At 36.4% G+C, this 24,734-nt stretch overlaps 1 protein-coding gene across 2 annotated transcripts in view; it reads right to left on the bottom strand.

Moving 5' to 3' along the window:
- Positions 1–24,668, bottom strand: part of LOC129452754 (disintegrin and metalloproteinase domain-containing protein 10) — a 36,821-nt gene extending 12,153 nt beyond the window's left edge. Inside the window, exons 1-10 of one of the 2 annotated variants that reach the window (XM_073861983.1) lie at positions 24,559–24,598; positions 23,209–23,293; positions 21,921–22,021; positions 21,554–21,701; positions 21,213–21,331; positions 19,213–19,368; positions 11,649–11,728; positions 11,136–11,258; positions 8,036–8,128; positions 7,712–7,880 (exon numbers count right to left, since the gene is read on the bottom strand). In XM_073861983.1, coding sequence (XP_073718084.1) covers positions 7,712–7,880; positions 8,036–8,128; positions 11,136–11,258; positions 11,649–11,728; positions 19,213–19,368; positions 21,213–21,331; positions 21,554–21,701; positions 21,921–21,993 — 961 coding nt within the window. In that variant the 5' untranslated portion in view covers positions 21,994–22,021; positions 23,209–23,293; positions 24,559–24,598. Of the gene's footprint in view, positions 1–7,711; positions 7,881–8,035; positions 8,129–11,135; positions 11,259–11,648; positions 11,729–19,212; positions 19,369–21,212; positions 21,332–21,553; positions 21,702–21,920; positions 22,022–23,208; positions 23,294–24,558 lie in introns of both variants that reach the window. The other variant, XM_073861982.1, reaches the window with a different exon arrangement.
- Between the last annotated feature and the right edge of the window lie 66 nt (positions 24,669–24,734).

Here is a 24,734-nt window from a genome sequence, read left to right as displayed (position 1 = left end):
CGTGTGTACTGTCTAGTTTGCCGCTTGAACATTTTGAGTTTACTCGCTTAATTCTCGCGTAAAAGCCACACTGTCTAGATAACTAGAATTTCATGCGGAAATTTGCGTCATGGGAGGGGCTTCTCTACGACTCGGCTCGCTTTGTGTAATCACGTCACTACTAGAACAAGCTCCTGATTGGTTAACGCTGCACGTTTTTTCGCCAACGTTTTTCGCCGGTTTTTACGCAGCAACGCTGAATCCGCGCCATTCGCGCGAACTATACGCCTGGAATCGCGCCTACCGCGACGCACTTAACGCCTCATTCGCGCCACGAGACCTCCAGACGCACATCAACGCATCTTCACATTGACTTAACATTGAAATCAGTCGTGCTTGACGCCTCTACCGCGGCTGGTCTGAACGCAGCATTAGGGTGTATGTATGCTTTAAATGTTTTAATTTTGCTGTAATGAAAATGTAATTAGAGTAACGTCAAACAAATATAGAAAAGCAAAGAAAAAAAATTTGATTAGATAACTTAGTTGACATGATGTTATTTAATGCAGAATTTAGGGATCAAAATGAAACGATTAATCTTTTTAAAACTCAAATTTCAATCAAATTTAATAATTAAAATGAAAAAAAAAAAATATTATATATATATATATATATATATATATATATACAAAATTTGCAAAAGTTGTCAAAAATGAATCCAAATCTTTATTTACAGAAACATTTGTATAGTTATACAAAATGGCAATGCAGGTTTTTGTTATGAACAGCTAAGCTATCGCACTACAAAAGTAAACTTATGTTTAGTTACACTGTTGCAGTTTAACGGCTTATTGTTCAACCAATACTGGAATGGGTTAAAAGGGAATCAAGATAAGGTTCACTAAGGTCATTTACTCCGAGTTTAAGTTGAAGTTAGCTCCCTTGACTAAGTTCAGGGTAAAGGCCTTCAATCTCCTAGAAATGAAAACATCCACAGGGCTTAGGTGGGATAAAATAACATCTGTCACGATCTGCATACAGCACAAGCAGAAACCCCTAGCACTTTTCTTTCATGAGCTCCTCAATCTATAATGCCAACAGAGAAATGTACTAATGATCACAAACAGCTGGTCCTTTTCACACAGCGCTAAGCAATTACATAATTTTACTCGACGTGGGAGTTGGACATTGAGATCAGCTTGTCCATCAAAATCCAAAGCATTGTTTTTCTCCATCTAAAAAAACAGGGTCAAGCTTACCGCTCCTCAGATGTTGCTTGATTTGTGCATAAGAGTCGCACAAAAATGCTGGGACGAGTTCATTCGCATTTTCCAGCGTCTGTCAGGGCAATTTACAAGGACCATACATCGATGTTGGACAAGCTGGTTTACGTAAAACATGTGTGCACCATGGGTTTCCTGAGGGTTTATGACCTTCATCTGACTCTCATTTGCCGCTCTCATCAGTTTTTGAAAATGCAGAGTCATGCATTTATTATATCTGCTATAACAATGTGGAATATAAGAGTATAAAACTTTGAAGAAATAAGACTTAATAAAAGCCATGACATTTGGCTGGTTCAGATCATTCTACTATGGGAACGTTACAGGACATTAAGCTTGTATATCAACATGCAAGGTGACCAGGATGGATCTTTGGGGAGGTTCTGGGTGGTTGATATCACCTTCGCTGAGGCAACAGACGTTCACAGGTCTATATCAGGCACTTTTTCCACTGGTCACGCATGGGCCGTTTTGACACGAGGTGTTTAGGACGTGAGTTGTCATACCATACTCTGAATGGCACTGTAACACATTTACATAAGCATAACATACTCCGAAAGGGTTAAAATTTGGGGAACAATTCCAGACTGACAACAGCAGCAGTCACTAAAGTATACAAACGCATTGTTTGAGGCATGGAAAAATAAACATGACCTGTTGATACCTCAGGACTCTAGGAATATTTTTGGAATAAAGTTTTCAGTTTCGTTTTTTGCTTTTATCCAAATTGATTTTCGGGCATTTCACACTGTAGCCTATGCGGGAGGGGTGAAATCTCTATGCAGCTACAGCTTTTCTCATGTGGTTGAAGCATTTTGTGCAGCATTTAGTGCAAATATGTTTATCTTCAAGGGCGCCTGCCATGAAAGCCATGTCTGCAGTAGGGGCAGGATTTTGGGTGCATGAGTCCGACTCGGCTTTACCTGTGTAACCGCCCCCGTTTTGACGCTTTCCGCACATCTCCTATTGAAAATGAACTAGACACTCGTGGTTGCCGCGTACCATGTAAAACAATCATTACAATGCATTATAAAGTATACATTTAACCACTTAACTCAATATAAGGAAGTAGATTACATTGTTACAGAAACAAGCCACATTAAGGTAGTTATGGTCTAATTGATGATGCATTAAAACCACAAACAAGAGCTGCAGGATATCGAAGAGTGATTTGCGATAACTTGCTAACCAATGGGATATACGACGTGTGATGTGATAATAATGTTTATGTTTATAAAATCAATTTAACTTAGAATAAAATACACAGAAAAAAATGATTCATTCAATTTACTCAATTTTTTAAGGTAAGTGGTCGCAATCAATTTATTTAAGCTACATTTAAACAAAAGATTTTTTTGTTGTTTAAATGTAGCTTAAAGGAATATTCCATTTTCTTAAAAGAAAAATCCAGATAATTTACTCACCACCATGTCATCCAAAATGAAATTATGTTTTTTGAGGAAAACATTGCAGGATTTTTCTCATTTTAATGGACTTTAATAGAGCCCAACATTTAATACTTAACTCAACACTTAACAGTTTTTTTCAACTGAGTTTCAAAGGACTATAAACGATCCCAAACGAGGCATAAGGGTCTTATCTAGCGAAACGATTGTCATTTTTGACAAGAAAAATAAAAAAGATCCACTTTTAAACCAGAACTTCTCGTCTAGATCCGGTCGTGATGCGCAGGCGTGACCTGACGCAATACGTCATGACGTCAAGAGGTCACAAAAGACGAACGTGAAACTCCGCCCCAGTGTTTACAAGTGTGTTGAAAGAGGACCGTTCCTACGTTGTTGTATGTCAACTGATACTAATTAATGTCTTTGTGTCAGTTTATTGTTTAAAATGGTCCGCAAATTGGCGTTTTATATATGTAACACGTGACCTCCCTACATCACTACGCATTTACGTTAGGTCGCGCTGGACCGATCTAGACGAGAAGTTGTGGTTTAAAAGTGGATATTTTTTATTTTTCTTGTAAAAAATGACAATCGTTTCGCTAGATAAGACCTTTATGCCTCGTTTGGGATCGTTTATAGTCCTTTGAAACTCCGTTGAAAAAAACTGTTAAGTGTTGAGTTAAGTATTAAATGTTGGGCTCTATTGAAGTTCATTAAAATGAGAAAAATCCGGCAATGTTTTCCTGAAAAAAACATAATTTCTTCTCGACTGAACAAAGAAAGACATCAACAATTTGGATGACATGGTGGTGAGTAAATTATCTGGATTTTTCTTTTAAGAAAATTGAATATTCCTTTAAATAAATTGATTGCGACCACTTACCTTAAAAAAATTGAGTAAATTGAATAAATCATTTTTTTTTCAGTGTACATCATAAAATAAATGCGTATTACCAACATACAAAATACTTAAAAAAAATTAATAATAATAATAATAATAATAATAATAATAATAATAATAATTGAAACCATTGCGATATGCAAGTTTTTGGTATTCCCATTGGTTTCGATATATCTTGCTGATCTATTATGAACATTCACTTCTCTTCTTTCCCTGACTGAATAGAAGGCCCTGTGTCTTTGCTAAATAACCATGATTGACACAAAAGCCCAACCCCCTCGGCTAAATCCACAGTGCCCTTAAAATGAGTGACCCATGAGTCAAAATAGTGCCAAAACACTTGGAGCTGCTGTTGAACTAGTAGACATCTTGGTTATATCATCTTGGGGGCCAATGAGTGCAAACTACCCATGCGTGATAACATCTACTGTACCAGCATTCCTCAAAATATCACAAGTACTTTATTTGTATTCCAGGAGTGATCACATGTTTGAGGACTAGAAAGTCAATTAGAAAGTCAACAACACAATTAAGAGCCTAAATTATAAAAATTCCACATTGCCAGTCACATCTAAATCTACCTGAGGTCACATTAATGTTTGATTGTTAACTGGCATACAGAAATGTGTGTGTGTAATAAAACCTCCTCACGTGAGTTCTTCACCATGGAGGCAAATCCTCTAAAAGGAATGCGGTTGTCCCACTTTTGTGATGGATAGGGATTGGGGGGTACATAGCTTTGTGGTCACATGTCAGCATTTCAGTGGACTCACACCCCCGTTCTCAGCCAATCACAGCCGACGCTGTGGTCAATGTTACTTCAACATTCAAAGATCTCAGCTGGTGGCCTGCTTCTCATAATACAACAATACCAAAAACAATGACTGCTTGGTTGAGTTAACCGTCTGTGAGGTCTAGCATTGACATAAGGTCAGCATATTCTAAAACAACGCTGGGATTTTTCAACTCATGGTTGTGTGAAACATGGACAAACCCAACTTCTGGGTTAAATTAACTTAGAAAATGTTCATATTTTACCCAACCATGGGTTAAAACAACCCAGCATGGGTTAATGTATCACACCCGACTGTTGGGTTTGTCCATATTTTACCTAACCATGACTTGAAACAACCCAGTGCAACCCAGTGCAGAGATTTCCAAAGCACCATCCCCTGAAAGATCTTTAGGTCATGAGGGGGTCAAGATGTCACACCTGTCACAAGTAGACTTTCTTGAGCCCTTTTCACACAGAGATTACGGGAAATACAAGGTAAATGCGTCCAGGATTTGTCCAGGATCGTTTGAGTTTTGGTTCATTTACACTGTCAATGATTTTCTGGAATCTGTGCGTGCATTTAAAAAGATTCATAAAGACACATGACATATTTTTTCCACAGCGTCTGAGTTTTGCTACACTCTTATGCTGCGTTCAGACCAGCCACGGTAGAGGCGTCGAGCGCGAGTGATTTCAATTTTAAGTCAATGTAAAGTCGCGTTGACGCATGTCTGGAGGTATCGCATTGCGAATGAGACGTTTAGCTTGGCGCGGTAGACGCGATTACGCCTCATTCGCACGTCTAGTTCGCGCAAATGCCACGAATTGAACATTCCCACAGGAAACTTTGAACTTTTGCGGAAAAACGCAACCAATCAGGAGCTTGCTTTAGTTTTGACGTGATTACAGAAAGCAAACAGAGTCGCAGAAGCCCCTCCCATGACAAAAATTTCCACGTGAATGTCACGATAACTAGAATTTACAAGCGGGTAAACTCAAAATGTTTAAGCGGCAAACTACATGCGGTAGACGGGAATTTGACGCCTCAAACGCGGCTGGTGTGAACTCACGGTAAAGCGGTCAATAAGTATTTACCCTTAAATGCTAAAGTATTACCAAAAGTTCTGCTATGCGTTGCTACAAAGTCCTTAGTACCCATTTTTCCCTTAAAACCTTAAGGGACTATAACAGGTCCCTTAATGTCACACACGATAGATGATTTTATGGTTATTTAAGAAAAGGAAGTATCAACGCGCATTTCTAATGATCAAAATAATCCTTTAGAGAAAAATTATGCGCATTTATTACGAGAATATCGGTTTGATTGTCAGTCTAAATTCTAAATTGCTTCAAATATGAATTACTTTGAGGTTTTATACATGTGGTACTTTACAGTCTGTTATTTGCGACGTTTCATTGTACACAAATCCGCCGTCTGTTGAACTGTGTGCATTGATTTGCTTACGCTGTGAGATTTCATAACCGCTTCTCCACTGCCATGTTTTGACAGAAACTACCGTAAAATACTTTGTATAAACACTTGGGTGACAGTTAAGACATTTGTTACAACGCTCTTAAAGAAATCCCTTAACTCAGGTATTTTTTCTCCATTAGGGAAACCCTCACTTAAGGAGTTTCATTCAACCGGGCACTGATCTCTGCTTCAGTCCGGTTTGCCGACATTTCTTGTTGTGAATGTTGATCTGCATTTAAATCCCTGTGTCAAAGAGCTGATTCTGAACCATAACTTCGGATGACACACTACGGCACGCCCCTTATGGCATTGTTTCTGCCGCTTGTTCACACAGAATGCTTTCCGTGTATATTACGGAAATGTCACTATCCGCGCTGAAGCTGAGATCATACACACGCATGACAGAACAGCGCATCACGTGCTCCTTATGATCTTGTCATAAACAAACATGCATACGCGTGATATCTTGAAAGAGAAATCATGGATAATTAGCAAACTTCAGACGCTGTGGAAAAAACCTAACCTAAGTGCAGGACTTTAAATACATCACGTGTCTTTAAGAGATTTTTACTGTATGTGTGTGTGAAAGCACGCAGATTCCGGTAAATCATTGGTAGTGTAAATGAACCAAAACTCAAATGATCCCGGACGAATCCCGGATGCATCTCTGTTTGAAAACAGTATGTGTGTCAGGATCCTGCCAAAAGTCTTGTTTCATGTCTGGGTTCTGACAGCCTCATGTTCTGTGTGTAGGCTCATGACCTTGCGAATCGGGTGATGTACTTTCGGTGTCTCGTCTCTTGTTCCCGCCCCCTCGTTCTCCTGCTTATTGTTAATCATTAGTTCATTCCCATCACCTGTTTTCCCATTGGTACCTTGTTTAGATTTTCTCATTTAATGTCATTTTGTCCTTAGTTCTGTGCAGAATCATTTTGTACCGTTGTGTGTTTTCCAGTCGTCTAGTTTGTCAAGCTGTTAGTCAAGTTTATTGTTTAGTCTCTCTTTGTGTATATATCTTGTTGATGTGTTTTGTCCCCTTGTGAGCTATTGTTTTGTCTTATGTTTGTAATTAAAAGTCTTTTGTTTAACCCTTAATCGTCTGCGCTCTGGTTCTCATCCGATTCCTGACAATAGATAAATGAATTGATCAATTAATACATGGAGATGCTTTCAAAAACCTGTTGTTGTCTAGAATCAAAGGAAGCTTGTGGAGATCGTGTCTTGCCATGTTGTTATTGTGAAATGTAGTCTTTGTGTTGCTTGGAATGTTAATTACTAGGTCAGGATTGTGGGACTATACATAAGTATAATCAACACAGTTGTAGCTCCCATAAAAAACAATGGGAACGATTATACTGATAATATAATAATGAATATCCCTATAGCTCAATTGGTAGAGCATTGCATTAACTGCACAAAAGGTCATGGGTTTCATCCCAAGGTAACACACGTGCTGATGGTTTCTAAATACATCAACATGCATCCTTGCATTTTATCAGGAATACCGCTCAACTAACTGTACAGTTACAGTCATTGTAAACAAACAATGAACCTGAAAGTTTATTTTTGCCGGATGTGCAACTAATAACCTATTCAAATAGTACAACACTTCCCGGAAGCCAGTTTCTCTGGATTTTACATTTAGTTTCCCTAAGACCACCCAATACAAATTTTTCAATAGGTTGTCTGGGACTGTAGCGATGTTATCAGGAGGCTTCACTTCAATCGAGTTCAGGACCACTGTGGACAGAGGTCACATACCAAAACCCTTAATGTAATACAAAGCCCAGTCGGTCGTCGTCATGTATAACAATAATCCACCAGCAGGCTCGATGTGATATTTGTTGTGGGCGTCAATGAGGCGGCTCATGAGTGAAGGGGTTGTAATGTTACCTGTTTTACCACTCCAAGCCAAGCCAAGCACCCCGCTGAAGTCTCTGTTGGTCAGGAGGTAAGACAGGCAGTAGTCAGTCCAATTTTTTTCCGAAAAGAGACTCAAAAGCTTTTCAGGCCCGATGTAAGGCTTGTCTAAAGGACTGCTGGGGTCTTCCTCCCTCATCACCTGTATTCAAAATAATCATATCAACATATATTTTTATGTTATGTTAACAAAACCAACTTATCAGAAGTCAAAACTGAAAAAAGTAGGTTAAATTGACATAATTGAGTTGTTTAAACTTTTACAGTGTAAGAAACAACGATAAACAGATGGCTTACAGTAAGATATTTGACTTTGAAGTTGATCAGCTGTATGCCATCAAAGTCAGCTTGGTCATAAATGTCATTGATTGCTTTCATGTAAGAGGCGATCTGTAAGAAATTATGCATTGAGGTTATTATTAACTGCAAAATCACTTTTTGGGCACACTTTTTAACGGCTATGTCTCAGCAATCTTCAGACTATTTAATAAATCTTGCATCAGTTGCAGCAGAGTCTCATGTGGGTCTCAATTGTCCAGAGAGTCTCTTGCACCGGTCACGGTCAAAGGAATGTGGCACATTTGCATCTACAGCCAAAATGCGAGACTGCAACCACTCTTGGATCAGTTGAACACAGTAGATAATAGAGTGGCTATCTGGGCACTGTCCCGTACAATGAGCCTGCCAAAACCAACATCTTAGCACATAGCAACTGGCAGCTGCCAGCTACAGTATGAATACTGGAGGATTAATGTAATGCAGGAGAGTAATGAAAAATGGCAAAGAGCCTGGATACGTAGTCCCATTTCGCTGAAATATATACAATGTTGTGTAAAGTGTGTCATTTTAGGGATAAAATCAATTTTACTTATTTTAGCGCTAAATGCAGTGACAAAAAATTAAGCTATACTTAGATTATTGTAAATCATTATGTATACGCTAACATTCGGTAACTAGCGAAAAAAAAAATCCATAATAAAATAATTTTACGGCTTACAATATTATTTAGTGGTATTTTAGCACAATTTAAACACAATTAAAAAGCATCTATTTCATTGCTAAAAAAGTTATTTTGTGTATTTGGTATAAGACAATGTGTTCGCGTGGTTCATGGTTAAAAAAACATTATTTTCCACATACCGTACATTTTTGTAGCTCCATATATCACGCCTTTCTCATTTATCAAACGCACTGATTTTGTAGAAAATGTATGGATTTGAAAAGCGCTGTGATTGGCCAGCTAATCTGTACATTGTGATTGGCCTGAATACTTCTGACGTCAGCCGGAAATGTGACGCTCCTTACCATGTTTGAAAGATTAGCTCAAAATGCAATGCTATTGCAATGAGTAAACCGAAGCGAGTCCGAAGCGGGAGTAATTATGATAATGTCCAGCCCAGTCACACGAAATTACGTACCTACCTGTATAGTCACGTAATTTTTTTTTCTTTTTCGTGATACTGTCACGAATTTCCGCGTTTTTTCGTGATCGTATATCACGAATTTCTGTTTATGTGTCATTGTCACGTATTGGTTACTGAACTGTTTTGTCCTATTTTCTTACCATTGTCGCTTCGGTTTAGGGTTAGATTAACATAAATGACATCGTTATGCTGCGTTTACACCAGCCCTGGTAGAGGCGGCAAGCGCGGGTGATTTACATGTTAAGGCAATGCAAAGACGCGATTACACGCGGATTATTATTCTGCAGCGCAGAGCGCGTTGACGCAGGAAACGCACGAGTTGAAAAATCTGAACTTCAGTGGATTTCCACCCCGCGTTAACCAATCAGGACGTCACTGTAGTAGTGACGTGATTACAGAAAGCGAGCTGAGTTGCGGAGTCTTCGCGGTCGCAGAAGCCCCTCCCGTGACACGAATTTACGCGCGAATGAAGCGAGTGAACTCAAATGTTCAAGCGTCCAAATACGTGCGAATAGCGCGTTTTTGCCGCCCCTACCACGGCTGGTGTAAACCCAACATTACCCAAACCCAACTCTTACCACTAACGCAAGGCGACAATGTTTTAAAATTTTGAAAATATAAAAAAAGAAATCAGAAAAATAGTATAAACCAATACTTAAAGTGACATCCTAACGCAAACACCAAATGTAACCCTAATGGTGAAAATGGTTTGAAAATAGGAAAAAGCAGTTGAGTAACCAATACGTGACAATGACAGATACACAGAAATTCGTGATACGATCACGAAAAACCGTGGAAATTCGTGACAGTATCTGAAAAATTACGTGACTATAAGTACATAATTTTGTGAGACTAGGTAGCAATGTCGGTCTTGTCCATGTCAACCGGCCCAGAAAGTAAACTGTTGCCTACAATTTGTGTGTTTGTTGTAGTCCAAGAAAAGAGATTTATGTTGGAGACGATAACTCGCGTCATTGTTTACTTTGAGGTTTTTACCTTTTGCATATCGTTAACATGTACTAATACACACTTACACACCAAAGGAAAATTAAAAACGTGAATCGGACCATAGGTGCTCTTTAAAGCTAAATACATAACTTTTGCCTCTCTATCGCCACCTCTGTATGAAACATATTACTGCAGGTCATTTATGTACTTACATTTTCTGCCAACTTTGTCTGGACAGCTCAAATATAAATTATTATTATAAGCTTACCATTGTAAATTACAGTAAAGAAAGGAGACCCCTTTTGTTTATGTATTTAATAAATAAACCGATTTTTGTTCATTTTTAACCAAAAAAGTTCTAGATTGCAGCTTTAAATTTATTAGTGTTATGGCCCATCCACTAGTTATTCTTAATAACCAAAACAGGAAAGAAAAACACAAGCAGATTTTTTATCCAGCTAAAGATCATGCAAACAAACCAAAAAAGCAACAACAACAAAAAAAGATGGATTATTTGCAAATGCAATAAAAGTTGTTTTTCATTAAGGCTACTCTTGTGGCAGAGACAAACAACTATTACATGGAAGTGATTTTGTAAAACAATAACAATTCACCATCTGTGGAGAAGAATTAAAATTGCACAACTATAAAAAAAACTAATACCCAGAAAATAGGAACTACCTCCGAAGTAATAGTACAGTGACCTCAGGCACAGGAAAGCAGCTGGAAAACTCATCAAACAACACAAAACATTTACCTAATGGGCGGAAAACATTGCCTTTAATCTTCAACATACATTTCTTATATAATACTATGGTTTGCATGCAAGCAATTTGTCGTTTGGCAACGGCCCAGGATTGACACACAAACCCCCCGATTTCCCAGAATTCCTCAGTGGGATCAAAGAAAGAACATGCTGTGCATCCCAGATTGGAAAAATATTATGATCATCATCCGGCAGGCATTACATCATCAGTCATGAGGATTGATCGGGTTGAATGATTCTTTTAAAACGTCAGACTCACCTGAGCAACAACTGCTTCAATACTCCCGAAACGTTTGTAAAAGCGATAGTCGACATAGAGATGTAAGAGACAGCTGGTTTTGGACGGGTCGACCTTTCGCTGTGCCCCAGACGTTGGTATCGGCTGTAATTCACAAGACACATCACATTCTTACAACCTTGAGAAAGTAATGAATGAACAGCTTTACATCTGTTAATTCAATTTCACCACCCGAACAAAAGGGAATAATGTGTAGCTTAAAATAAAGCACAACATGTTATCAGATGTAAACAGACCAGGTTGATCCTGACTCTAAAACAATAGAAGATTGTGAATAGGTTGTAATCAGCAGACTATAAACGGGTGTTTGAAGAAAACAATCCAAAGAAAAAAATGCAACTATAAATAATGTTGATGATCTTCTAGGAAGCCTTGGACATCTGATTTTAGGATTATTTACAGACTTGTAATAAAGTATTTTGGTATATGAGGACACACAGTACAGGATGGTGGAGAGGTGATGTAATGTCTGACCTCAGGAAGGTTATGGACGAGACGTTGCAGATGGTCGGCACCACAGAATCCAACAGGGCTGTCTCTCAAAGGAGTGTTGTCTGAAAAAAATGTACATGAAGGTTTACAGCATGAGATTCAACTACTGTAAAGTATACACAAGGGATAAAAATGCGGGGGGAGGGTTACGGATTGTTTTTGATTCCTGAATATTGTCAAATGGCAAACTTTTTCAGAAAAATGACACTTTGCAGACTTTAATATAAAAATAAATGTAAATAAATATACATAAATCTGTATTAATCATTCTCATATAAACCATTTAATGGAATTGAATGCAATAATCATTGCAAATGGGCCCGGGCTGATGGGTGATCGTATTACGTATTTCTGTGTATGTGTCATTGTCACGTATTGGTTACTCAACTGCTTTTTCCTATTTTCAAACCATTTTCACTTCGGTTTAGGGTTAGATTTGGAGTTTTGCGTTCTGATTTATTTTTTTATATTTTCTAAATTTTAAAACATTGTCGCCTGGCGTTAGGATTAGAGTTGGGTTTAGGTAAGGATGTCATTTTATGTTAATCTAACCCTAAACTGAAGCGACAATGGTAAGAAAATAGGACAAAACAGGTGAGTAACCAATACGTGAAAATGACACATAAACAGACATTACAATAATCACAAAAAACGTAGAAATTTGTAACAGTATCACGAAAAAGAATAAAAAAATTAATTAATTTTTTAAATTTATGGCCACAAAAAATATATATTTTTATTATGCATGTGAGCATTAAATTGTTGTTTATGCATAATTTCTCTGTCATTTACTATGCGCATTTTTATTTTTGCTCCCTGTGGCTGCAGTAAAACTACGCACCATCATCTTTTTAAATGACGCTGCATTACATGCAAACGCTGCTCCGCGCCAAATAAAAAAAATAGTGTGTGATGAGAGATTAGTGGTTAGCCAACAATATTAAACGATTGACAAATACAAACATAAAAGTGGGGCCTTAAAGAGGAAAGAGAGGGTGGAAAAGTAAGTCGCGACACAAAAACTACCCAAAATAGACCGTTTTTTGTGCCGTCTGAGTGTGAATAACACTAGGGTGACCATACGTGCCATTCTTCCCGGACGCATCCCGTCCAGGATTTCGGTGCGTCTTCTGGAAGTCGTATTTGTTGACCGCATATTCCATTCAGTTAAAAACACAAGATATACAATCGTAGTTTCATTCTTACCTTAAAATGTAACAGTTGCTTTTCTGTAATAATAATAATAATCCTCTATGACGTATGCAGTCGACAAATACGACTTCCGGGAGACGAACACAAAATCCTGGACGGGATTGCTCCGGGAAGAATGGCACGTAAGGTCACCCTAAATAACACTGATGTCGAAGGTAAGTTTTGTCAGCTAATATTAGCAGTTGCACATCTTCGGATGAGAACAACAATGCAGCTGAGAGCGTGATAAGGTTTCAAGAGTCGGAAAGTGATGAAGCAGCCGCAGACTAGCCAAAAGCTGGATATTCGGCGGGAAATATGTCAGCAAGTTACACAATGCACTAATATTCAGTAACTAGCGACTCAGAAATTACATTGGATGTAAACAAAAATACAAAAAATAAAAAAAATCTGGTAGCTAAAAAAACTCTATGTCTGTTGTATGGCGGTATTTTGGATTTAGGATTACTGACACTGAGCAGTTGCTACATCACGTGGCAATACGAAAACATTTCTAGTTTTACAAATACACATTTTAGCATTATCACTAAACTGTGTGTGGATTTTCCTTAAAACCCATCAAGTTGACTCATGATATCATTTATTATAATCGCAACCGCACATCGCAATATTAGCATCAATAACCGCAATGGGATAAATTACCCAAATCGTGCAGCCCTACTGATTTTCATGACGAGTTAACTCGTCAATTAAGAAAAAACGCTTCCCTGCCAATGACAAGTTTTTCCGGCAATCCGTATTTCCGCTATTATCCACCAGGGGGCGCTCTTACCCAACTTATAAAACCCCGGAAGCAACCCCTCAGGTCAAACAGTTCAAACTCCGTGTATGTTTTGATCATCACTCTGAATCTGATCTCGATCAAAAGTCCTTCACAAAAACGCAATTATCTCACTTTTTGCTCAAAATTTTTTATTTTTGAAGCTGAGAGCTTAATGAGGTTCCAAGACTCGGAAAGTGAAAAAGCAGACGAGGCAAAAGCTGGATATTCGGTGGGAAATATGTCAGTGAGTTACACAACTAAGAAAGGTCTTTCACTTACATTCATGCAATTGATAGATGCGTTTATTTAGCAACTTAAAGAACCATTAAGCTATCTATTTATCAGTATTTGTGTCCTAAATTGCACCCAATGTTTTTTATTCAGTCTGCTGTGTAGCTAGGTGACAAAAAGAAAGCACGGTCAAATCTGACAAAGAAACATTGCAAATATCTTGAACTTTCTTATGTCATCTCAAAATTGGTACTTCATTGCAAAACCAAGGTCTTGCTCAAGTGCTCCTTGAGCGATTGCGTCTTTCTGACCTCTGTTGAAAAACCTCATTGTAACATTAAATGTTACAGTTTGGCCACGGCTGAGACTGCAAGAGAGATTTTGTTGGAAACCTTTGGCAGACCCAAATACTCTGCTTCATGTAAAACATTACTGTAATCTCTTTTAAGAAAATGTGAGAAGTGTCTTGTGGGAAATTTTAGCATGTTGCTATCCTGTTGCTAGTGTTTTTATGGGTGGTACGTTTCTTTCGTTAAAAAGCCAAATGAAAGTGGACAAACATTTACGCATTTGACAGACGCTTTTATCCAAAGCAACTTACAATGCATTATAAGGTATACATTTTTATAAAATTTTTATGTGGGTTCAAACCCGTGACCTTTTGCGCTGCTAACGCAATGTTCTACCACTGAGCTTTGCAGGAGTACAAAACACTTACATCACTATTACTTATTTGCGTAATGTTTCCAGGATATGTATGATAAGAATTAACTCTTTCAAAATCAATTCGCGAATCATTTCCGAATCGGCTCTTTTAACTGAATTCAATTCGCAAACAATTCGCAAACTGGTGTTGAGCAGCTTGAGATTGGGTTCGTAAAATCCGAACTGCACTAAACCATTTCTCACTCATTTAAATATAGCGGGAACAAAACGCATTCAAGATGAGAGTAAACATTTTCTTTTAGAATTAAGTCCGATTTGCGAATGAATTATTTTCGGCTTTCTTCGGTGAACTGAACAAAACATTCACAAACTGGCGTGAAGTGGTTTGCAATTCATGTGGTAAAATTTGGCAGCTCACAAATTGAACAGTTTGACAGAAGTTGTTTTTTCAAAAAAGTTTTTCAGATTCCAGAGAGCAAAACAAGCACTAGTTAAAGTGAATTGATCGATTAAACGATACATGCAAATTAAAGGGGACATTTCACAAGACTTTTTAAAGATGTCAAATAAATTTTAAGTGTCCCCAGAGTACATATGCTTTAGCTTAAAATACCATATAGATCATTTATTATAACATGCTAAAATTGCCACTTTGTAGGTGTGAGCAAAAATTTGTAGTTTTGGGGTGTGTCCTTTAAAATGCAAATGAGCTGATCTCTGCACTAAATCGCAGTGTCGTGGTTGGATAGTGGAGATTAAGGGGCGGTCACAAGGGGAGCCAAATTTCAATTACCTATTTTTTCACATACTTGCAGAAAATGGTTTACCAAAACAGTTATTTGGTTCATCTTTTTTACATTGTCTAGATTCATATAAGCACTGGGGACCCAATTCTTAAATATGGAAAAAGTCAGATTTTCATGATATGTCCCCTTTAATCATATAGTTTATTAGCAACGAACGCAGATAAATAGGCATGTCTTTTCAAAATAAGTGCTTGCTGCAGACGCGTCTACAGTTCACTGTTAAAGGAACAGTATGTAGGAGTGTGCCAAAACTGGTACTGCAGTCACACAACTGGTGGCCAATACACAAAATGACAACATGGACATCAGTTGAGGGCTGCAACTCCACTTTTTTAATGACAATATCCTGGCAGGACCACTGTTGTGAGTGATATAAGTATTTGAAATGAAAATGATTTCTTAATGTCTAGTGACATATCAGGGCCATTTTATGATTAATTGATATAAATTTCTTACATACTGTTCCTTTAAGGGAGTGTCATGCGTGTATTTTGTGAACGTGAGCGTCTCTTTTATCATAAACGGTTTTGACGCGTGTGCAGCAGGCACTTATTTTGACAAAACATGTGATGCACATGGTTTACATGACGCATCAAACACTATTTTGAAAACACTAGTAACACACATGACACTCCGAACACATATTTTGAATTTGCGCCCCTCGGAAGAGAATTCACGAGCCGCCACTGTTTTTGTAAGTCACTTTTAAGAATTATAGTTAAAACAAATATCAGTGAAACACAACGGTCTCATGATATTAAAGCACAACATTTAAACTTGCTCATGAGATACTACAGTAATATCAAGACGTTGTTTGGTCGTTTGTTGTACTAACTGCCTTTGATACGGGTGCATGCTAAGAAAAAAGAGACATAATATAGATTGTAGCTCAAGGTGACTCAAAGAAAGCAGTGAGAAACTTTAACTGCCTATACTTTTTTCAAGTAAGCGTGTTTCCTGGGATTAAACTCATAATCTTTGTGTGGCTAGCACAATTTTCTACCATCTGAGCAACTGTAGCACAACAACTTGGATAAGTTTTACTCCCACTGTAAAATAACTTGGGGGGGTTGTGGGGGCAATACGATTGGATCACACCATTGTGGTGTGCAAGAATCAACCAATAAGAGTCCTATGTAAATGAGCTATGTGGCCAAACTAGCTGAGCCCACAGCTGTTCTCAGGTCACACTTTGAATGATGACCATATCGGTTTCTATGAACACAACAGCTAGTAGAGTTGTTCCTAGATCTGTAACTTTGTGTAGACAGATGGATCATGTGAGAAGGAAGAGGTAAATGTCGGCCATTGACCCATTGACAGAATTACTTCCAGACATCGGCTCCATTCTGCGTGCCTCTCTTTCAAGTACTTGCGCCCACAGAGACTGAATAAGAAAGATCCAAGAAACTGTTATGGACGAATTTATCAAGAAATGAGGAAATTAAAGTGAATGTTTATCCAGGAACAAGCTTGTGGAATCAAATACTGTGTGACTAATCTGAGGAACAGACCACATAGTTAAAAAATTTGAATGGTCTGAAATTTATTAAAGTGCATTATATTTATTTGTTTGGCAGTTACCACAAAAGCAGATTAAATTCATAATAAAATTGATATTAAAAACTTTAACACCACGTGAACCATACGGACACAAAATAATTAACGTCACGTCATTGACCCATTTACATGCCGTGACCTGGAAATAAGAATCTTTTTATGTTATGCTTTCTTCCTATATTATTCATTTATTGAAACCACTCAACCTGCAAAAGTCCTGTTTTTAACATTCCCTCAAACTTTTGGACCCTGCTGTGCTGTTTGCAGACATAATTGTATAGGTAAAGTTCACAGGACACTAGTATGGTCTATAAAAAGCATCACCTATAAAAGGAAACACGGTGCACTTCACAAAACACATCCGTATCATAAGCTTTAAGTGTAGATGACTAACTAGCATGGCCTTTGGAATCATGGGAAATGCTGTAGAGTAACCTTGGAGTCTCATGATATGGTGTGAGTTCAACCACAAGGTCACATGACATCTAATATACAGACACATGTCTCGCTGCTAATGTTTACCTGTCTGCTACACAGACACAAGGTCACTTTTTTGGTTTTCTGTACCAACCCAGGGCAAAAATAACACAGTAAACACAGACAAATCTAAACATGAGATGAAAACAGGCACGTTTCTTAAAATTGAGATGTAAAAAAGTTATTTCAACTTAAAAATATTAGTTGACACAACAATTTTCTTTCATATCAACTTTTTTGTTTTAACTATTATTTTTAAGTCGAACCAACAAATCTTTTTTACAGTGTAAGGTATAAGTAATCCTCATTATGCTCTCTACACTGTAAAAAATGATCTTGCGGCTTAGTAAATTCAACTAAATAAAATGAGTAAATTCTATTAAAAACATTAATTCTTGTTTTTAACCAAATTTGAGTAAAAATAACACAAAAAGATGAGTAAAATGAACCAATTATTAAGTAAATTCAACTAAATAAAATGAGTAAATTCTATTTAAAAAAATACTTCTTGTTTTTTAACCAAATTTGAGTAAAAATATTTTTGAGTAATTCTAAATGAACACATTATTAAGTAAATTCAACTAAATTTTATCATGTACAATTTAATTAACTTAATAATTTTGTGTTGAAACTACTTGAATTATTTTAGTAAATATAACTAACTAGGCAGTGGACTTGTATACTGTTAAAAACAATATGCTGGATTTACTTACATAATTTTTGCATCCACTTTTTAAAGTAAGTTTTACATGGAATTTTAAGCAATTGCTTAAAATTTCATGTATTACTTACTTAAAAATGTGCAAATTCTTAAATTGCTTAAAATTCCATGTAAAACTTTCTTTAAAAAATGGATGCAAAAATGATGCACTATATTTGAATTGTTTAGTAAATTCAGCATATTATTTTTTCAGTGTATCTAAGATAAAGAAGATTACTTTTGAGACTTTAATATAACTTACCATTATTGATAACTTTCATTGATTTCTTTTGCTTGCACGATGGCAGGTAGGTCAAAAAAAATTACTGAGACTATTTTTGTAGATATATTTCTACTTATTGAACCAGTGGTTGACTATAATAGGTGTCAATTAACACGGTTTAACTAAAATCTAAAAAAGATAATTAAAAGAAAAAAAGTTAATTTTGTTTAATAAGAAATACAATAAAAATTTACCTTATTTATTTGATACTGTATACTGTATATATATTCATGTTCTTGCTCTATGAGCTCTTTTTTAAGTGAAATGATTTTTCGTCTGATCTCCCCAAGCCCTCTTTTTCACCACTCCAGAGTCCCGCCAACCACCTGTACCACCTGTAGAGACCACTGTTCCCAATCCAATCATAAAATTAAGTCCCATTATGCAGTTTATCTTACGTGTCCTGTTTCCCACAATTTCTATACCTATACATGTACATCCTGTTTTTACTACCTTTTCTCATGTATCCTGTTTCACTCTGAGCATGTTTACATATTCCTAACATTTATGTTCTTACCAGATGTTTCCTTTCCAAGCTGCTTGCAACAACATTCATGCACACATCAAAGAAATAAATGTGTGTAAAGTAAATAAAAGCCATCAAGATATGTGACCATGCCTGTACAAACCAAGCTATACTCATTGTTTTCTACAAAAACTCATCCTAGATAATGTAAAGAACATTCTGTATTGAAACAATTATGTTTACGATTATGTTAAAGATTGAAACTTTGATGCACCTAATCTCATCACTAGATTAAAAGACTTAAACCTGGATTTTACAGATGGAGTCACAAATGTGCATATTTTGCATCACATTTTGCATCATTAGGATATGCATTGCTTACCAACATCATTTTCGTGATAAATGATGGAATGATGTTCTGATTTGCTGGTGTTATATCTGTCAATGGGCTCCACGTAGAATGTGCCATTGGCTGTTGTGATGGTGCCTTCAAATTGACCGTCAAGAACCGAACCTTGACAGGAACCATCGCTTTCATCTTGCAAGACAAATCGAAAAACATTTCAGAGATTCATTTTTTGTGATTTACTGTTTTCTCATCCTATAATGTAAAGCACATTTTGTGGAAAATATAAACTTGATATCTTTAATTATGGCTGAGTAAGTTCATGCAAAGATTGAAATCAATGTAAAATCAAACTTAATCTCATAAGACACACCCCCTAGATAAACTCTACAACCTGATAGGTTGACAAAAATGCGGTTCCGACAAGCATGTTTTTTTTTTGTCTTAATTTGGCCACAACTTTCTTTGTGTTTCAGCAAATGGAATAAGTTTTGGTGACAAAATTTATATTGATACATATTTTATGAAAATGCTTTGAATTTTTTCAAAACCTCAACAACATACCGTGGGCAAATTTACTACCCTTTCGGGTTGTTGGTGTACAAAAAAGCAACTTAATTAAATGGCTGTAAAAAATGTATCAAATAAAAAATCAAAAATTTTTCCCATAAATCTGTTAATCAACCTCAGTACTGATCAAAACTACCAAATGTTTGCAAAAGGTTTATGATTTTAACACTTTAACTCTCTCTCTCTCTCTCTCTCTCTCTCTCTCTCTCTCTCTCTCTCTCTCTCTCTCTCTCTCTATTATGCAGTTATGCTTCATATAACTCAATGTACAAGCCAGAAATTAAGCTCTGTTTTTTGCACAGGCCTAATAAAGGGTTAATGGTGCCACATGGTGATCAACAGTAAAAATGACAAATTTTACCTCTAAGCAAAACGAAAAACTGCCAACAATCAAAGACGCATGATTATTTGATGTCATGGCTTTGCAATCAAAAAAAGTTGTTATAATGGAAGTCAATGGGGCAAAAACAGCCACGAACAGTAAATGAGGGAGAAAACAATAAAAACTAAACTAAAACAAACAAAAACTAAAAATGCATCAAAGCCAATGTTTTTACTAATCTTTGACATGCCCAAGACTGTGAAAATGGTAAAAAAAAAATCCAGTCCACAATCACTTTTTATATTGAAAATCTGTCATTTTGTGTGTTTTTTCCCAAAAATTAAAGTTATTCCCAGCAATTAAAGTTTTTGTAAATTTTTGTAAACATTTTGTAGTTTTGATCAGTACTGAGGGTGATAAACTACGCAGCCCCTAAGGGGACATGGAGCAAAAATTAAATAAAGTTTAGTTTCGGGTGCGCACATGAAACTATTGCGTGCTCAGGTGAAACTTTCACGTAGCACGCAAACCTAAACTTTAAAAAAAATTCTGCACATGAAGGTTTCGCGTGAGCACATTAAGGTTTCACATGAGCACATGAAAATAAACTTTAGATTTTTTTACTCTAATGTCACCTAAGGGGCAGATTAATAAATGCAATTAATAAATAATTAATAATATAATAATTAATAAATAATTAATAAATTAATAAACAGATTAATGCAAAAAAAAAAAATCATCTGATACATTTTTACAGCCATTTAAAGGCGGAGTGCACAATGTTTGAAAGCCAAAGTTGATATTTGAAATCACCTAAACAAACACGCCCCTACCCCAATAGAATCTGGACCTTCTTTTAAAAGACCCGCCCCACAGACACGCTCCTTACTGCTGATTGGCTATAAGTGTGTTTTGTTAGTCGGCCCATCTCCTTTTCCAAAGCGTTTTTCAAACATTGTGCACTCCGCCTTTAATTAAGTGGCCTTTTTGTACACTAATAAACCGAAAGGGTAGTGAATTTGAACAACCCACAAGGGTTAAACACACCCTACTTGGCGAAATCATTGTTGTTGAAACATTAAAACACTGTATTGTTATATAGGACATTTAAACTGCTAAAATTATCTTGCAATTGAAATTCTACCTTGCAATGTTCCTGAGTATACATGAGAGAGATCCCCAATCTGAATTTCATCTTCTGATTTAATATGGAAGTCTTCTGTGAAACCATCTACATTTCGCTTTAGACGCAAACGGAAAACCCTACAACAAATCAGTGCATAATCATATATATGTGAAAACCCAGTTAAAGTCATTGTGTCATTTACAAATGTATATAAAATCATCTTACATAATGTAAAGGACATATAATCTTGATATCTTTAATATTGACTGAGTAAGGTCATGTCAATTTAAATAAAATCAAACTTTGATGCTCCAAATCTCACACATGGTGGACACATCTGAACACTTGAGATGTCATACCTTTGAAAGGCTTTGAAGTCTAGATGAAGCTCTCGGTCACTTTGATGAGTTTCCCGTTTGATACGTTGGTGTTGTTGCCGTACGAGTTCTCGATCATAAGAAAGGCCTTCGTAATGCTTTATGTATTTGCTAATGTCTTGTAAAGCTTCTGAAATATTTTAAACAACAAAATAATGCTATTTATGCATATATTAAGAAAAACGTATGAGGTTAAGCATAAATTTAACAAGCAACTCTTATCGGTCGTTCTGCACTAATAAAACCACATTTTACGCATGGCAAGTTGAGCCATGTGCAAGCAAGAAACTACTTCCACAGAATACATCTACAAAATCCACCATTAGAAGTCAAAATGTCAATGTCTTACCTGAAAAATGTGCTGAAGATGAAAGGTAAATCAGGAAGCAAACCTTGGAAGGACTCAAAAGTGTGGCTAGCATGTCTCTCTCTTTCTTATTTCAACAAGTGCTTTGAGACAACAAAGACAGGAATGCTTTAGATTTACATGTTCTTACTAGTCATATACAGACTTGTTAATATGGATAGACCTACTTGAAGGAGGGTCACAATTTAAAACTGTAATAGGAGAAACGTTTTGAACAGATTTCTGATGATCCTTGACGGTGTGTTGAGTACAATGACATTGTTTGGACAGAAAGTGACTTTTTATTTGGGAAACTCCTAAAAGTCTCATTGTATAGATGATGGCCAGACATTTTCTTGAATTTGCACCTCTAGAGGTTTGCTCCAAATGGCTTGGTCCATGTATGCATGTACATTTTTGCAGAGGTATATGTGTGCTAATTCAAACAACCAGATGATGTTTGGACCTGAAACAATGGACGGTGAAAGTCAAGCACCAGTTGGTCTGGATTGAATTGTATTGTAGAGTGCATGAACTGATGGAAGCTTGGGACGTTTTGGTATTTTTGGTAAAATACTTTTTTGGTCTCTGGGGTTTTCTAGGCATGTGGATCTGAGATTGACCCCGCCTCCGAGATCTACTGGCTGGATGTGATTGGCCGGTGAGGCACGACCTGATCTTGAAGTCTGTGACATCATTAAAGACAGAGGTTACTTTAGGACATTACTGGACTGAAATTAGACACCAGCTTCACCCTGCAAGTATTCATCCTTTAACAACTCTTATAGTGAATTCATTGATATAGGAATCTTTATTGATAAACATGTCCAATATAAACCAATATTCAGATCAATGGACTATCATATTGGTTTTCACAAATGTTTTTTTTTTGCACTTCCACTTTTAAATCTTGAATATTTTGTATGCTTACTCTTACAAATGTAAAGTATTTGGGTCACATTGGTTAAAATTAATGAAATCTCCATAAATTACCATGCTCATTGCCCAATATCTCCTGTACAGCTCGTCATAATAACTAAATGTGACCATGTCTGTGAAAGTCTCATTAACTTTTTCTGAGTTTAGATTTCTACGTTTGACATGACCTTACTCGGCCAGTAATACAGATATCAATGTTAAATTTTCGCAAAATGTTCTTTACATTGTATAGGATGGTTTTATGTAAAAAACTGTAAATCACCAAAAATGGCTGTAGCTGTTTTCTAGACTGTGACACAAATGATAACAGAAACAAATCCAGAAGTTGAGACATAACTGGTTTCACACATACACAGTCTTGTAAATCAGTGCTTCCCGAACTGTGGGCCGCTCTCCCCCAGTGGGCCGTAGCGGTACTGCAGGGGGCCTGGGCTAGGCTAAATCAAAACATTAAAATAATTAAAATATTCTAATTGTTCTGAAAAGCTTTTAACATAAAGCATATATTTTTTTTCCATTAAAGTGAGGTAAGATACATTGCTTGTAAATGGCTTTAAATTTTTTTAAACATTTGTTAATCATTGCAATAAATTTGTGAACTATGTAGCTTCTCTTACACACTTTGATGCATAATAATTATAAATAGTATGCAGAAAGTATGTAGTGTTATGGGTTTAAATATATTTAAAAAGAATGTTTACATCATTTTTCACCAGAATACAAAAATAATACATTCTATGATAAAATTGATGCTTAAAAATCTGTTTTATTAAATAGGCTATATGTAATATATAATGGGGGGGGGGGGTCGTGTAACTTTCGCTATGTTTTTGGGGGGCCTTTTCACTCTGAAGTTTGGGAAGCTCTGTTGTAAATGACTGTAAAAGAGGCTAATGGCGCCCCCTAACTGTAGAAATAATAAGTGTAGGAATAAACGCATAAACGAAGTTAAATACATGAATAAATGCAAATATACATAAATTATGCAACAAAAAAACCGCTTATGGAAACGTAATAATTTAAATAAATGTACTTTTCATGGCCAGAATGTATTTATTTTTCATTACTGCATTTATGGATTCACGTCATCATTTTACACCCTTACGAAAATGTATGGTTTAAACAGTAAAAAAAAAAATACACACATGGTTACTGCAGTAAAACCATGCAAGGCTTTGCTAATAGTAATCAATCAATACACCAAAAAACATGGTTACTACATTTTTACCACAAAAACATGGTTAATTTCCGTAAGGGCGTCATGACAGGAAACTCAGGAAAGTTTTTTTCATCTCATGGAAAAAATTTTATGAAATGTAAAACTGGTGGTTTTTATTATTAGATGTTAGTGATCTAATAATCCTGTGGTAATACTTGCAAAGTAATCTTTGATCTTTAAAATGTGACGTTTAAAATCAAAAGTTCATCTATTTATAACGGTTTATAAGAATAAAAGTCACTCATCCTACACACCGAGTAACCGAGATGCAAGTTAGGCGTATTACGCAATTCTGAAGTAATATAAACCAGTTGTGTGCAAAATTTAACATGCAATACATCAAATATCACTTCTTAAAGGAATCAGAAAATAACCATGAGAACACAGCCACGCATCCCCTAACCAGCATTAGTCAAATATTTCTATCAATGTTGTTCATTTTCAAACTCAAGAAATTAGTAAAAACATATGATTCATACTTACAGGCGGGAAAATAAACCTAGGTTTATACTGAGGGCGGAAAAGATGTGTTTGTTTTGTTTGACTTCATGCGCCGCAAGGCAAGAACCGACAAGTGATGACGTCAAAGTACCGCGAGAGCGATTCGAGAAGATACAGGAAAGCCTTTGAAACGCTCTCGCGGTACTTTGACGTCATCA

Source organism: Misgurnus anguillicaudatus, chromosome 23, assembly GCF_027580225.2.
Source record: "Misgurnus anguillicaudatus chromosome 23, ASM2758022v2, whole genome shotgun sequence".
Taxonomy (NCBI): domain Eukaryota; kingdom Metazoa; phylum Chordata; class Actinopteri; order Cypriniformes; family Cobitidae; genus Misgurnus; species Misgurnus anguillicaudatus.
The sequence above is the reverse complement of the archived record's forward strand: the minus strand, read 5'-3'. Positions and strand labels throughout refer to the sequence as shown.